The following is a 14,301-nucleotide window of genomic DNA, read 5'->3' as shown; positions in this document are numbered from 1 at the left end:
CTTACAACTTACCATCCCTGGCACCGCCAGGAAGAGCAATTTTTGCAAACTTGAGCAACGTTTGATCAGCTGTCAGCTTAGTCTGGAGACGTTCTTCTGTGACGAGGAATGCCCGAGGAAACCAGCCGCTGACATCCTCACCAAGCATCATCTTAACCAACGCCTCACCTGTCAGCCAGCATTTGTCCATCCCGTACCCGTTAAATCCTGCGGCTATCCATTGTCCATCGTCACCAATAGTTCCCGTCAGAGACTCCGGTATCCTGCCAACTATCGGAAGTCCATCTGCTGTGTGGCCTTGAATGCCCGACCAAATGGACTCGATCTCCGAAACGGCTTCTGATCCCCAGCCATTCAGAAACAATTTTGGTAGGACAGTAGAAAGTGCCTGCCTTGCTTCTTCAGGAACATAAGTATCGTCTGCAGTCAGAACATCCTTCATATAAGCCGTCTCGTTCCCTATCCAGATACTCCCCGTCAGAGCATTTTGTTGCAAATAATAGAGACCGGTATCGAAGAAGCCAGTTTCTACGTCGAGGGTTGACTTATGAGATAAGCTCCAAGATCTAGTTCCTTTATATTTTGGAAATAATGGTCCCGGCTTTTGAACTGACATTGTTCCTCGGAATGGATACAGGCCTCCAGTCAAGTTCGGTAATAGGTGCGCCGCGTGCCCATTCGTACAATGGATGACCTTTTTTGCTCGGATGCTCCCCCTTGGAGTAGTGATGGTGTATGGATATAGTCCCTTGGAGAACTCAACGCGAGTGACTGGTGTGTTGGTCTCAATACTCAGTCGACCAGAGTAGTTATCTAACAGGCGTTGATAAATACCAGTCAGCAGTCGGTAAGGCCAAATTGCACCAGCTTCATGTTCAACAGCCCCAGATGCATTCTTGATATTCCATCTCTGTGACATGTCAGACTCTCTATGACTTCATTGCAGCATGAACTTGGAGCATACCTCTGGAACCTGGTCTCTTTCAATTATACTGTGATAAGCGTTGTACTCTGGCACTTTGTCCTGGAAACTCAGAACGGAGCTCTTCGCAGAAGCCCATGTCTCGTCGTCTCCAACTGCCATGACTTTTAGGACATCTCGTATCTGGCACTCTTCTTGCAAAGCAGGATCGAACTCTCTGACCAGTTTCATCAAATGATCAATATTCATGATGCTAAAGCGAGTGATCTCCTTTGCTGCTTCAATTCCATGTTGTTCGGCTAGAGGACCGAATGTATGCCCAGATGCTGTGACAAGATGCCCCCCATTGCGTCCTGTTGCTCCACTGACAAGAGTGCGGGCCTCAAGCACCGTTACACGTGAGTTGGCTGTAGATGGGTGTTCCAGGAGTGTCTTTGTGACACTGCAACCAGTAATGCCGGAGCCAATTACTGCGAAATCAGTAAACTTTGGAAGGTCCCTCGACTGTATCGAGGCCAGAGACGGGTGAGGAGGAACCTGCCAAGCTGAGACAGTTGGATTTGGTCTTGGTAGTCCCGGATCTCGAAGGATTGCCTTTGATACATTCTTGAGAAATCGGGCTGTAGCTGGGCCTGAATTCTCGTCAGCGAGTAAGCTCGTGTTCCCGGTTCACGGACATACTGAGATACAGGTTCAGCTCGTCGTCCGAACCAAGCTTGATTTGGCTTTCATTCTGTTTCTTATCAGTTGCCATCTCTGCTGCTTTTCTTTACCTAACTAAGTGGAAAGTGAGCAATCTCTCTATCTATATCACACTGGAAGAAGTCCGAGCTAGAACATGGAAGTGACTACACCAGTCGAGGACAAGGTACCAAGGTACCTCTGCCTCCTTGTCCAAGTCCGAGTCGAGCTTGTGCCGACGCTGCGACTTACTGTGTTTGGAAAGTGTATGCGAGAGAGATAACAAAAACGGAATGCGATTGGCGGGGTCAAGCATCTCTCCACTTTCGACAAGCCATGAATTTCCAACTAAGCTCAATCCGAGATAATCCACAAAATAGTTTCCATCTGAAGAAGCGGGTAATAAGTTATCCCTGCCTCAATCTCATTGTTAGCTTCATGTGAATTGAATCCGGCGAACCTTCATTCGAAGCCGGTGAACCAACTATTTCTCTTCTCGACCCTTCTTTATACAAAGCATATTTCTCCGACTGTTGGACCTTTCGATCCGAGTAACAAAGATATTACTATATCTCACGAATCTACCAATACCCTTCCAGTCTATTAGTAACCAATTCTAAAAATGGGAATTTATATCACCGACCTCACAGAGGCAGACATTCCAGGGGCAGTGGAGGCAGTACAGTAAGTGGGACATACAGCGGTTAGTTCTTCAGTTGCTGACTGAACAGGCAAGCCTTTGTTGGAGATCCTTATAACGTGTGGGTTTATGACCAAGCGAAAGTGAGTGAAGAACATCCGTGATAAAATCTTTTACAGATGTTCCTAATGCTGACGCTTATGCAAGTTTGACCGCCAGCGGAACTTTGAATCTCTTGCCATTCGAATGAGGTGGGGAATGCGCAATGGAATCTTTCACGTTGCCAAAGAAGAAAACAGCGATAAAGTGCTCGGCGTAGCGATGTGGCTACGTCCCCAACCAGCAGATCAGCCGCCAACATGGAATGACTGGTTCGAGAGCTGGAAACTTTACTTTGGACAAGTACGCATGAGTCTGTGGTATGGTCGAGGAGGATTGAATGTCAAGGTATGTTATCCGAGATCCTGCCAAGTACAATGAGTGCTGATCAAGGTCAGCGTTATTACATCTGGAAGGATGCCCAAGCCAGTGCCCAATCAGCCCTGTGGAAGGACCCTCGTGGTTACTACTTTTTAAATATCATGGTTGTTGTCCCTGAGGCTCAAGGCAAAGGAGTCGGTGCCAAATTGATGAAAGCCGTCACTGACGAGGCTGACGCCAAGGACATGAGATGCTACTTGGAGTCAAGCCGCGACGTCCCCAACGTCGCCATTTATGGGCGTCTAGGGTTCAAGTTCCAAAAGGAAATGATTTGTGATGATGACGGCGATGCGATCAAGTTATTCACGATGATAAGGGAACCCCATGCTGAGCCATCCAGCGGGAGATAGACCTCAGATGCAAAAATGACAAAACTACATGGTAAAACTACATGGGAAATAGCCCTTCCATACAGCATATCCAAATCTTGTATTATCTGACTTCTGTTCCTCATTTCAGGGTTCCCAGGAATGATCGCAGTGCCGCCATCTCATCAGTCTGGATCGCGGAGAAACCAGCCCGGAGCAGCCTGCCCCAGACCGCCTCAGGATTGTCCAATGCAGCGCTGTCAGTGAAGCCTGAAGAGGCGACACTATCGAGAGTGTTGACCCAGAGATTGATTCCTGCCTCATGGAAGTGCTGCTGTATTGCATCGACCTGTGAGATGTCCCGAAACGAGGCTTCGCAGATTAAAGGCTTCAGCTCGAGAGCAAGCTTTACCTGTTGTTGCCAGTCATCATGCTCGAGATGGGTACGTGCGATGAATGGAACGCCGTGTATGGTGATATTTGCTTTGATCCAAGCCAGATCACCTTCCGTCTTCAAATCGGCCCAGAAATCCACTTGCTTGTCGACGCCCATCTTCCGTGCATATGCCAGCACTTCCGGGATGACGTGCCGATGCTTTATGTCGAGGTGAATGTAAATCTTATCGCGTGTGAGGTCAAAGACGTCGCGTAAGCTGGGCAGCTTCTCCTCCGTAAATGGATTGTTTGGGCCTCCATCACGGTTCCTGAGTGGAAGCGATATCAGTTCTCCCAGAGTCAAATCTTCCGGCTTCCTGTCGACTCCAGTCATTCGATCCAGGGTTATATCGTGAAGCAGTACGAATTCTCCATCAGCAGTACGGCGTACGTCTATCTCAACAATATCGTAGCCAGCTTCAATGGCTCGTCGGACGGAAAGCAAGCTGTTCTCGGGAGCTTCATTCCATAAGCCACGATGGGCGACGATTGCACACTGGCGAAGAGGGTCAGCGAAATATTCGGAATAGTTCATGTCTGCTGCTTCTCTCTCGTCAGACTTATCTAATCGGTCAAATGAGATATAGACATGAGAAGTCGGTGAGGTCGTGAAAGGAATGCAAATGGTTCTTTATTGGTGGCTTGCTATCTAACTTTGTGCTGTTGTAGTCGTGGTGGGTCCATGTAGGCCAAACAAAACTGACTCTGGCCTGTTAAAGTTTTCCTTAACCGCTCAAGCTATGACCTGTAATTCGCTGGGGATATGTTCGTCCTTCATTCCCTCTGATATGCCATTTTCACGTCGACCAAGCGGCTTGTCCTGTTGCGAATCACACCAGGAATCATGACTAAACTTGAAAGAAGATGAAATGGGGAAGACTGCCTGCACTACACAATGCAATAATCGTCATGTCCCTAAGATCTAAATTTTATGCCTCGAGACCTCTCGGAACGATCGCAAAGGTAAGTCCTATCATAGCAATAGTCATCAAGTCTGGGTAAAGAGAGAAGAGGGGCATGGATGCTGCATGCTAAATGACACTCTATTGTATTCTAATGCGAGCATAACGCAAGAAGCGAAAAGGTCCTCAGTAACATAAATCTAGATCTATATCGTACTTAAGGCTTAGGATTCCTTCTTGGAAGCAGCGGCGGCCGCGGCAACTCTCCTCTTCTTCGCCATGGTGTTGAAGAAAGTTCCCAGACAGAACCCAACCAAGCTGAAGAAAGGAGCCCAAGCCTCCTTTGGTACAAACAAGGTTGCAATAGTAATCAAGACAGGGTGCATAGCGCACATAGCTTTTGTCATGGGTACCAAACCGGCGCGAACTGCAGCTCGAGCTTGTTCGGTTGTACGCGCGCCAGCAATGACGGCCATTGATGCAAGATATACAGTATTTTGAATGGGGAAGAACTGTGATAAGTCAGATAAGTAGCTGACAGTTGCTGTTGGCGACAAGAGGTCATCATACCAAGAGCATAGTGATGAGATTTTGCAAGACTACTCGTCCCGGAAGACTTCGTTGCAGAGTTGTGTTGAGAAAGTGGGTCAATGGTGCCGCGATACACGCACCATAAAACGCCATTTGGGGGACACGGGCAGTAATTGTTGGGCCGTGGCCAGGGAGCCCGTAGGCAAACCACGATGCTACAATCTCGGTCAAGGCTGACAATGACCCTTGAGTAAGCATCTTTGTCCTCAGTGGCTTTGACTGTAATTGTTTGAGGTATGCCTATGTTGGATATGTCAGCGTTATCTACAACATGCAAAGTACCCAAGCATACACCCAGCAGCGCCTTGGCGTCAATTGTAGATCTGCCATTTGGCGAATTCGTCAGAGATGACATTTTGTTGGCGTGGCGCGAGGTGTCTCCGGGGCGCAAGTGGGCGTGAGGCTGGATAAGATAGAGGCAGTTGATGAGAAGTGTGAAGTTGTCCTTGTTTGATTTGATGACGGATAGGAGAAAAATAAAGATGCCTGAGGCTGAACATTGTCCCTGATTAGCCGTGCACATCAGCCGGCGCCTCGGTCCCAGCTCCCCGACCCGCTTCCCCCTCTTATCGGAAGATTACTAGGGAATAACTAGAGAAACATGGTTATTTCCAGCTAACCTAGACCTAAAATTCGAACCATAAATCCTGGAAATATCTCCTCAAGCCATTATTAAAATACTAATTGCTAAGCTGAAATATTTAAACGCTATGTATAGGCATATGAAAAAAGGTATTCCTATATTGCAGAAGTTCAAACAGGCACAAGAGCCGCAATGGGCATGCCAAGGGTTCAACCTTGGGCCTCATCAGCAGAGAATTCAAATGTTAAACACATTAGTGACAAACGCGCGCATCCAGGTCTGTCAAAGAACAAGTGTTCATGAGCACAGTTAGCAGACTTGATAGCATGGCGACCTTGGTTCTTAATTTAAGAATTTCTGGGCTTCTTGAATTATAGCACACAGCATCTGGTGTGAAGTAAATACATAACTACCTACCTATAGCGGTTTGTCTTAACTCCCGCTCTAACTGCAAGGATCAGGGAATCGGAATAGATACCTCAAAGAGACTTGCCGCTGCACAGGAACGTGACATGCTTACTGTTCATGGTCCAGATGGTGTTGGTCTACGAAACTTGGTGCCCATGAACCCATAATCCCTTAGAATCCGAGGGTGCTCACTTGATATTACTTTTGTGGGGTATACCCCAATTTTGATTGGCCGCTGTCATTACGCCACATGTACCAGCCTCAAGGAGGCACAGCAGTGAGGATACAAGTTCGATCTGCAAGCTGTATAATCAGGGATACTTAAAATCTGTACTAAAATAGAGCCTAAAAAGAAGTACCTCTGATATAGCTGATTTGATCGGTTATAACCTTTTAGGTACATCTTTTGAGCACCCTCGGATTCTAAAAGATATGAGTATGCCGATCTTCCTTCGCTACCTATTAGCATACTGTTCATTCTTAACCTCCGGAAGCAAGGAAACATTAGACCTCAATATGAGGTATAAAAATAAACTCAGTAAGAGGTATCTTAATCTTATGCTAAGTTGCCTGAATCTTGTCATTAGCTAGGAACTTAGTTCCGAATTTCCGAGTTCTCTTCCCTTCCCTCAGCCACTTATTCCGATAACACTGGCTTAGCTACCCCTCATTACAGTGGTCACGCAGGAGCACCGTTGTTCAGAATAGGGTGTGATAATAAGACCTGCTCGTCAACAATACGTAGAGAAACACTGGCATACCAAGAACCCCACAGCAACAGACGTACATACTGCCGGCATTGGCCCCTTCGCTTAATGACCGATCAATTACTAAAACATGCACTATCATGCCGATTTGCCGGGTGGCACGCCAGTAGCCAATGTGAGGGTCGAGACCACGCGGGAAGAGTTGGAGTCTCCCCACGATTGGTGGGCATTACGCATGCTTCCCCATGGGGGGAGCCAGGATGCGGGGAAGAGACTTCCCTCAGACGGATTACCGGCATCCTGGGCCACCAAATGTCAGGAACTGATTACACCTGGTTGGCTTGCTATAACCAAGGTTATCTTAAATGGGAGCTGCCTAGCTCATGTTAAGCTGAGTCGTGAGGGGAAAGTAGCTCTGAAAGTCGGTAAAAGCATCGGCAGTTACATCGCTTCCTTATTTAATATGCAAGGCTTGCATATCTGTGAGTAGATGTCAAATACAGCATGTCAGCAGTCTGACACTGGTTTAACGGCCTACAGACATAGCAGTGAAAGAACGGGGACAACAGTATCACCATGGAGATGAATTCCAATAATGAGGTATATCATTTACAAACATCGATCGCAGCTTGCACGCTAATGGAGATCGCAGGAGATCCATGCCATTGAGGCAGAGCTCCATACCGAGATTCTCCCTGGCACAGAGATTATGAGAGATGTCGCTTCGCATCATTTTGTCAAGGACCGCTCGGGCTCCAATCGTGTCCTTATTCCGCAACCCTCGGACGACCCAGCTGACCCTCTCAACTGGTCACTCAAGTGGAAAATGATAGCGATCACTGGAGCCAGCATGACCTCTTTCTTCCAAGGGTTTGGGCCACTTGCTCTTGCGCCTATGTTTGGGGATTACATTGAAGCATTTCACAGCACTCTAGCAGATGTTGTGCAGTTCACTGGAGTCTGTATCCTGGTTCTTGGCTTCAGCAACTTCATATGGTACGTTGGGGGCACCCAATCCGAGAGGGTCTTTTCTAAGCTGGGACAAATCACTAAGAAATGCCAACAGGGTCCCGTTAAGCACTTCATTCGGCAGGAGACCGGTATACATTGTGTCTAACCTGATCTGCTTGGCCGCTATGATTTGGAGAGCTCGTGCGCAGACGTATGGCAGTTTCATGGGAGCTTGTGTGTACGTATTTAGCAGCAACAGTTGGCATGACACCTTCTGACTATGATACAGGCTGAATGGTATTGGAGCTGGTCCGGCAGAGTCAATCCAACCTGCCGTCATTGCTGGTAAGCCATCACACTGAACATGTTGAGGTGTCTATATCTAATTGCTTGCTAGACATCTTCTTCTTGCACGACAGAGGCAAGTGGAACACCTTGTACTGGGTCGTCTATATGGGCTCCCTGATGATTGGCCCCATCATCGGCGGGTCCATGGCTCTCCACGTTGGCTGGCGCAACTTCTGGTGGTTCAACGTGGCTCTTGGTGCAGTTGTGGTGATCTACACCATCTTACTATTCCCAGAGACCAAGTTTGTCTTTACCATCCCCTTGAACACGCTGATTCATAACTAACAACGACCAGGTGGCACCGCCCTCATCCGAATGAGATCATCGAGGAATCCCGAGCGAACGAGAAGATGGAGGGTTCGGCCAATGCTAGCCACGCCGAGGCCTCCAGACCTAATAGCGATGGAATAACAGAGCACGCCACCAGCACCGAAAAAGAGGGAACATCCCCGGAAGGATTTGCGGATCTGTCGACAAGCGAGACAGCTGCAAGGGATCCGTATCTCGGGCGGGGAAAGCCTGCAAAGTGGCAGTTCCGGTTCTTCCAACCCAACGCACATCCTTTCAAGGCTATCCTTTTGGACCTGTGGATTCCCTGGAAACTGTTCGCATTTCCCATTGTCCAATTTGCCAGCTTCGTCGTCTCTTGGAGCTGCTCGTCATTCCTTACTATTAATCTAACCCAGAGCCAAGTTCTTGCTGCGCCACCTTACAACTTCTCTACGCAGACCATCGGTTTTACCAATTTTGCTATCTTTGCTGGAGCTTTGATCGGCCTTGCCACTGGTGGTCCTCTGTCTGACTGGGTGGCTGCCAAGCTCACTGCAAGGAACAACGGCGTTCGCGAACCAGAGATGAGATTGGTTGCCATGATACCGTTCGTTCTTATCATGTACCTTGGCAATATCATCGTCTCGGTTGGGTATGAGAACCATTGGCCATGGGAAGTGATTGTGCTCATTGGATATTCTTGCGCCGGCATCCAAGTTGCAGCCCTCCCCAGCATCTCAAGCACGTATGCTGTTGACAGTTATAAGCCTGTTGCAGGCAGCCTATTTGTTAGCATTACAGTCAACAAGAATGTTTGGGGCTATGGCTTTAGTAAATTCATTACCCCTTGGAGCGAGAAGGCTGGGTAAGTTATCTACCAGTTTCTTGCTTTAACAGTTACTAATTCTTGCAGATTCATTGCACCTATCATGACCAATGGAAGCTTAGTTTTCCTCTGGTGTCTGTTTGGTATTGTATTCTACTACTACGGCAAGACATTCCGTCGTTGGACCAGGAACAGCAGTGTCCATAGGCTTTAGTTCTTTAGCAGATATTGTAATATTATTCAATAGGCATTCTATCTAAGTAATAATAACTAAACAAGGTTTTTCACTCTCTACATCTTTAACTTCTTTTTATATATGTATTCATTTAAAGTACATACCGATATTGACAGACATGACAGACACTTCCCTATAACTCCCTACAGTTAACTAAGCAATCCAGTTATGCAGCTGAATCTAATAGACTAACTTAGCCACTCCTGAAAACTAGACTGATAAAAATCCTCAAAGCTCTGGACAGCAGATTATCGTTAGCATCTTACCTAAGCTCCATCACGCTTATCTAATATAAGCCACTAGCATAAATCAGTCTCACCTCAGCCATTTCATCTCCGCCAATTCAGGGTCTCTCAAAACCTCATACAAATTCATTCCCATTTCAACAAGCACGCTATTTATATAATGAGACAAAAACACTTTTCGGAGCGAAGCAAAACGGGATGCATGACTTGTAGGCAACGACATATGCGATGTGATGAAGACCGCCCAGATTGGTAAGTCATATCTCTTCCCCTTGGGCCTCAGGGTGGTTGGGGATTTGGTATGGTTTTCGAATTTTACACCCGATTCAACGTCCACAAGATTTAATGGAAACATTAGATTTAATCTTTTATATTAGCTTCAATTGTACAAGTGCATCTCATGTATGCATTTACGAGCCTACAAGAGTCCCCAGGCGGGAAAAAACGGCTTCAAAACAACCGGGTGAAATCGCACCTTGGCCAATACATCAACACAGCAGCTCATTGCAGATAGCGAGCGTAGCGACTGCAGAAACGTCTAAAAGGTCGAGAGCTAGTCACTTGTCAGCGCACCGACCTTTGACCCTGGGTTCACTGTACGTATTTCCGATTGAGATGCCGCTCAAGTCCAAACATCTGCTACAGTATTGTAAGTACCAGATACCGCCATATACCGATCTCACGCTCTCTGTATATCTAAAGACCTTTTCCAGTCTCTCAGCTCCCGCCTGTTTCCGATAAATTGTTACAGTCTTCTTCGAGTAAAAGGTAAAACAGAGGTTGTCAAGAAAGATCTAAGATACGTCGTGCTTATGTGATATCAGCATAGCAACTGCAATAAATAGCCCATGTGGCCTGCGAAATATCCTCATGATTGCCGCATTTCGACATGCATGGAACTACAGCCGTCTGGGCACTTTTAAGCAGACATTTCTATACCACAAAGCGTAGACCATTCGCTTGGTGAATGCACAGCTGCGCCCTTCCGCCTTCGTCCCATTTTGCGCTGATCATATTGTCACGCTCTGTTTTTCGGAGGTTTGAACTATCCTTAAGTTCATCGGAAGGGGCGATTTAAATAACGTGGTTGCAGTGTACCTTTGGCAACTTTGAGGCTGCCGATACGCATCTTATGGGGATGTTGTCGTATATGGAGACTCGGGGAAACCCTAAGGACGAGCAAGACGCAATTGCTCATGAAATTTGCGAGCGGTATTTCATCGTGTAAGTGAGGAATAAAAGATCTATGGTAGGTTCTGATTTATTTCACAGCGCATATAACATGATTCAAGGTCTCAAGAGCAGGTTGGACATTTACCTAGCGTCCCCTGCTGGGGCCGCATTTAACTCTCGCTGTCAACTAAGCCCCCAAGAGCTAGAACAACTTATTCCTGAATGGCATTCATATGAAGCGAATGGCGCTGGACTATGCCTTGAGGCGATGAGTCTCCTTCCCAGCTTTTTCGCTTCATCAGCGGTTTGCCCGAAGCTTAACCCTGTCAACCCATCCCGCGTCATCAGCTGCCTCAAAGGCATCACTCGTATCTTTGAGATGAGAAGCTCTTGCAAGCGGGGTATCTCACATGATACTTCGCTGTATGAGCTCTGGGACCATGGAGACCCTTCCAGGCTTTTTTCTGCAGTTGTTGAAGCTCATATCGAGTCATGCTCACCAGCGTCCGCTGTCACCAATGGACCTCGTGCGCATCTGCAGTCTTCATGGACTGGGATCATCGTCACGTCAGGAATGTATCTGAACAGCGTATTGGGTGTTTGGAATTCCGGGCAACCTGAACAAGATCAGTTGCTCCACTACATCATGCGGTCTAGCTTCCAGGATTTAAAGACATGTTTCGCAGGATCAGATATGCACAGCCCGTCATCGAGGGATTTAATATTCTGGAAATTGTTTGTTTCGGCCTTTCATCTTACTCGTGCTAGGTTGGAAGGTTGCAATACATTGAGTGATGGCCTGAGCCTCGAGTTCAAAAGTATGATACGGGTTGTTGCAAGGGAAATGAATATGCTGTCATGGCAAGACGCAAGGACTAGGCTTGCTCAAATAGTTTGGCCAACGGACTTTGACCGGGAAGATCTGGCGAAGGGTTTGTGGCATGAGACAATGGCGTACCAAGTAGGGGGACTATAAAAATGGTATCAAGTCTATTGATGTTGAGGAATGGCCATTCTGAACAAGCCTTTTGATATAAATAGGCGGTTTACGTTTGCGTCGAAGATATTATATAGCTATCAATAAAACTTAAAGAAGAAACCTCTTAGTAAGCTAGAGAGAACAAGGTGAAGGTGTCTCGTGTAAGGCCAGTCGAACCAAGAGTAGTAAGGTCTTTATGTTCCAGATCACGATTATCAATATCTGAACTTCTCAAGGTTAGGATTTGCATCTATTCATAGCAAGCATCATGATTATTCCCGAAGACAACACTCTAGACATTGTCCTGATCGTACTGACCCAATCAAAAGCTCACCAACTATAGTATATCCAGCATTTATTCTCATCGAAGCTAAGGATCAATTAATCGTCGCAGATACAATAGCTAGAGGGTGGGCAGCATCCGATCTTGTCTAGATGATGCGCCTTCTTCTTGCTTTTGTAGGTGCGCCCTCTACTGTGGTCAACTGAAACAGCTTTGGGATTCTGGATAATGTGTTTTCGCACCTTGTTGGAAAGAGGAATATCTAATAATATCTGGATGATAATTTAGCAACGTTACATGGCTAGCGCTATACCGCTTCTGGACAGTTAGACGGCTAGTGTTTAGCGCCATTATCAGGTCGGGGGCCGCTGAGTTGGTCTACATCTCTTACAGCCAATGACTCCAGCTTCTACCCTGGCCACTTACATGGTTGGCATTGGGTGACACCTGAAGTCTCTCTGATACGCTGGAGATGTCAGCCGTTGACGAAAATCCTGCTTCCTGCTGAAAGGCACTTAGTAACTTGAGGGCAGTGCTGCTGAGAGGCGGTATGGAAATCGCATAAAGTTGTGTCTGAGGAGAGACCAGTGATTGCAACCACTCTCAACTATTACAACTTTCAACATGGTCAATATGACTTGCGCGGCTCGAGAGGCCATTTTGGCATATAGTGGTCTTATCGCCCTTGGTGGAGATTACACCTACTCTCTTTCTGACCTTTCTCTCAAAGTCTCATCCTTTTTCCTCCCCAATTACACTTCCTTTACTCTGGGAAAACCCAACATATCACCAAATCAATCTGTGGTTGCTGAGAACTTCGCTCTTCTGTATACTGATTGGAGGGACAATGGCCCCGGCACGCATGTGACTGTGGACGATTATCGCGTCGAAGTGGTATCGAATGAGTCTGCCGTGTGTTGGCTGACCTACCGTATCTCACCTGATGACGAGAAAATGGAGGGGTGGGAGTGGACCAATGTTTACGGGTTTCGAATTTGGAAAGGGATGGCTAATGAGCTGAGTGGTGGTTGGGAGTTTGCTGTTGGAGATGAGGAGCATCAGCAATACGAGGCAAGGTTTGGAAAGTAGTCGCGCAAAATCAGCTCATATGCATCGAACAAACTTGGGAAGTGTTAGATCAGCTTAGACAATGTGCTCTATTTTGTTTACCTGGAACTGTCCTATAATAAAGTATCATCTCATAGTGAATCAAAGCAACCCTGCCTCTAAACCCAGAGACTTGAGGTGTAAAGCGGCTGGCTTGACCCTCTTGGAGGCAGATCAGACTATTTCAGGACAGATAGGCGGCTAGTCCACTAGCGCTTATGTCTTTCAGGAAATTTCAAGGCAGGCGGGCAGGGTATGATTATGATTGGATTCATGCGTTTCAGCACTGCAAAGAACTTTTGTTCAATGCCCGACAAATCATATACTTATACGCACAAGCCGAAATCTTCATTGATACTACAGTACCTGCCCCTGGCCCTGAAGGCTACGTGATGTCATAGCCTAGACGATTTTTAACCATGTTAACACCGCTAAATTATTAAATTATTTTCTTCTTTCTTACGCTTCTGACGTTTCTTACATGATTTTCTAAATCTCCTCTTTTAAGATCCAGCAGTTGCTTCCATCATTCATTTTCAAGCGTCTATCCTATAAGTCATCTCATTTTCACGATGATGTTTGCTAGACTGTTTATTTCGCTAAATCTACTCTCCACAACATTGGCGCAAACCTGTTACTTTCCAAATGGAAATAAGGCACCCAAGCAGTACAAGCCATGCGGGTCTAGGAACACAACTTACTCGACTTGCTGCTCAACAGATCAAGATGATCGATGTTTGCTCAATGGCTTATGTTCGTGGTCTGATCACTACGACTATCGAGCTGCCTGTGCAAGTGATGATTGGAGTGGATGCCAAAAGATATGCCCCATGAGTGAGTGACTGCAACCTCCGAAGCCCTCGGCATTTAACTAATCCGGCTCTCAGAGAAAAACAATACATGGGTTCAAGTCAAAGAGTGTGCTTCGAATAAGTACTGCTGCAACTTGGATCAAGACAATGATTGCTGTAAAAACAATTCGGATCGCTTTTCGCTGCGAGCTCCTCCTCTCCATGCTGATCAAAAAAAGTCAGGCACGCCGGCTGGTGTTATAGCTGGCGCAGTAGTTGGAGCAGTTATTGCCATTATTATCGTTTCAGGTCTTGGATTCTGGTTTGTTCGCCGGAAGAGACAACGGAGAAATGATAAAAACATGATTATGATGGATCAAGAAAACAAAACCCCTCCAGAATCTAGTCCAGCATCTGGTCCATTGATTGTGGAAGC

At 46.6% G+C, this 14,301-nt stretch overlaps 6 protein-coding genes across 6 annotated transcripts; 3 read left to right on the top strand and 3 right to left on the bottom strand.

Annotated features, from left to right (window-relative positions):
* Nucleotide 1: 1 nt before the first annotated feature.
* Nucleotides 2-1,676, bottom strand: FVEG_15267 (hypothetical protein; the record flags this gene model as incomplete). Its single annotated transcript, XM_018904391.1, has 3 exons — nucleotides 2-910; nucleotides 965-1,554; nucleotides 1,604-1,676. 3 exons carry the CDS (start codon nucleotides 1,674-1,676, stop codon nucleotides 2-4), a joined length of 1,572 nt encoding a protein of 523 aa, XP_018747503.1.
* Nucleotides 1,677-2,225: 549 nt separating this feature from the next.
* Nucleotides 2,226-3,073, top strand: FVEG_15268 (hypothetical protein; the record flags this gene model as incomplete). The annotated part of the gene is made up of 4 exons (XM_018904392.1): nucleotides 2,226-2,287; nucleotides 2,335-2,386; nucleotides 2,451-2,690; nucleotides 2,741-3,073. The coding sequence occupies 4 exons, from the start codon at nucleotides 2,226-2,228 to the stop codon at nucleotides 3,071-3,073; spliced, it is 687 nt and encodes a 228-aa protein (XP_018747504.1).
* Nucleotides 3,074-3,168: 95 nt separating this feature from the next.
* Nucleotides 3,169-4,065, bottom strand: FVEG_03450 (hypothetical protein). The gene has a single exon (XM_018891061.1). It carries the CDS (start codon nucleotides 3,999-4,001, stop codon nucleotides 3,174-3,176), a length of 828 nt encoding a protein of 275 aa, XP_018747505.1. The 5' UTR covers nucleotides 4,002-4,065; the 3' UTR covers nucleotides 3,169-3,173.
* Nucleotides 4,066-4,400: 335 nt separating this feature from the next.
* Nucleotides 4,401-5,414, bottom strand: FVEG_03451 (hypothetical protein). Its single transcript, XM_018891062.1, has 3 exons — nucleotides 5,252-5,414; nucleotides 4,939-5,199; nucleotides 4,401-4,880 (listed from the first exon to the last, which is right to left on the bottom strand). The coding sequence occupies exons 1-3, from the start codon at nucleotides 5,312-5,314 to the stop codon at nucleotides 4,593-4,595; spliced, it is 612 nt and encodes a 203-aa protein (XP_018747506.1). The 5' UTR covers nucleotides 5,315-5,414; the 3' UTR covers nucleotides 4,401-4,592.
* A 1,825-nt stretch (nucleotides 5,415-7,239) lies between these two features.
* FVEG_15269 (hypothetical protein) lies at nucleotides 7,240-9,266 on the top strand (the record flags this gene model as incomplete). The annotated part of the gene is made up of 7 exons (XM_018904393.1): nucleotides 7,240-7,257; nucleotides 7,310-7,653; nucleotides 7,724-7,846; nucleotides 7,898-7,953; nucleotides 8,006-8,198; nucleotides 8,252-9,091; nucleotides 9,140-9,266. The coding sequence occupies 7 exons, from the start codon at nucleotides 7,240-7,242 to the stop codon at nucleotides 9,264-9,266; spliced, it is 1,701 nt and encodes a 566-aa protein (XP_018747507.1).
* Nucleotides 9,267-12,591: 3,325 nt separating this feature from the next.
* On the top strand, nucleotides 12,592-13,056 carry FVEG_15270 (hypothetical protein; the record flags this gene model as incomplete). Its single annotated transcript, XM_018904394.1, has 1 exon — nucleotides 12,592-13,056. One exon carries the CDS (start codon nucleotides 12,592-12,594, stop codon nucleotides 13,054-13,056), a length of 465 nt encoding a protein of 154 aa, XP_018747508.1.
* Between the last annotated feature and the right edge of the window lie 1,245 nt (nucleotides 13,057-14,301).

Source organism: Fusarium verticillioides, chromosome 2 (genome assembly GCF_000149555.1).
Source record: "Fusarium verticillioides 7600 chromosome 2, whole genome shotgun sequence".
NCBI classification, from domain to species: domain Eukaryota; kingdom Fungi; phylum Ascomycota; class Sordariomycetes; order Hypocreales; family Nectriaceae; genus Fusarium; species Fusarium verticillioides.
This window is presented reverse-complemented; position numbering and strand designations above follow the sequence as displayed.

Coding starts and splice junctions, on each gene's coding strand:
- FVEG_03450 (XM_018891061.1), bottom strand. CDS start 4,001: ATGAACTATTCCGAATATTTCGCTGACCCTCTTCGCCAGTGTGCAATC.
- FVEG_03451 (XM_018891062.1), bottom strand. CDS start 5,314: ATGTCATCTCTGACGAATTCGCCAAATGGCAGATCTACAATTGACGCC. Junction 5,200..5,251: donor ACGCCAAGGCGCTGCTGGGT/GTATGCTTGGGT, acceptor TATCCAACATAG/GCATACCTCAAACAATTACA. Junction 4,881..4,938: donor ATCTCATCACTATGCTCTTG/GTATGATGACCT, acceptor GACTTATCACAG/TTCTTCCCCATTCAAAATAC.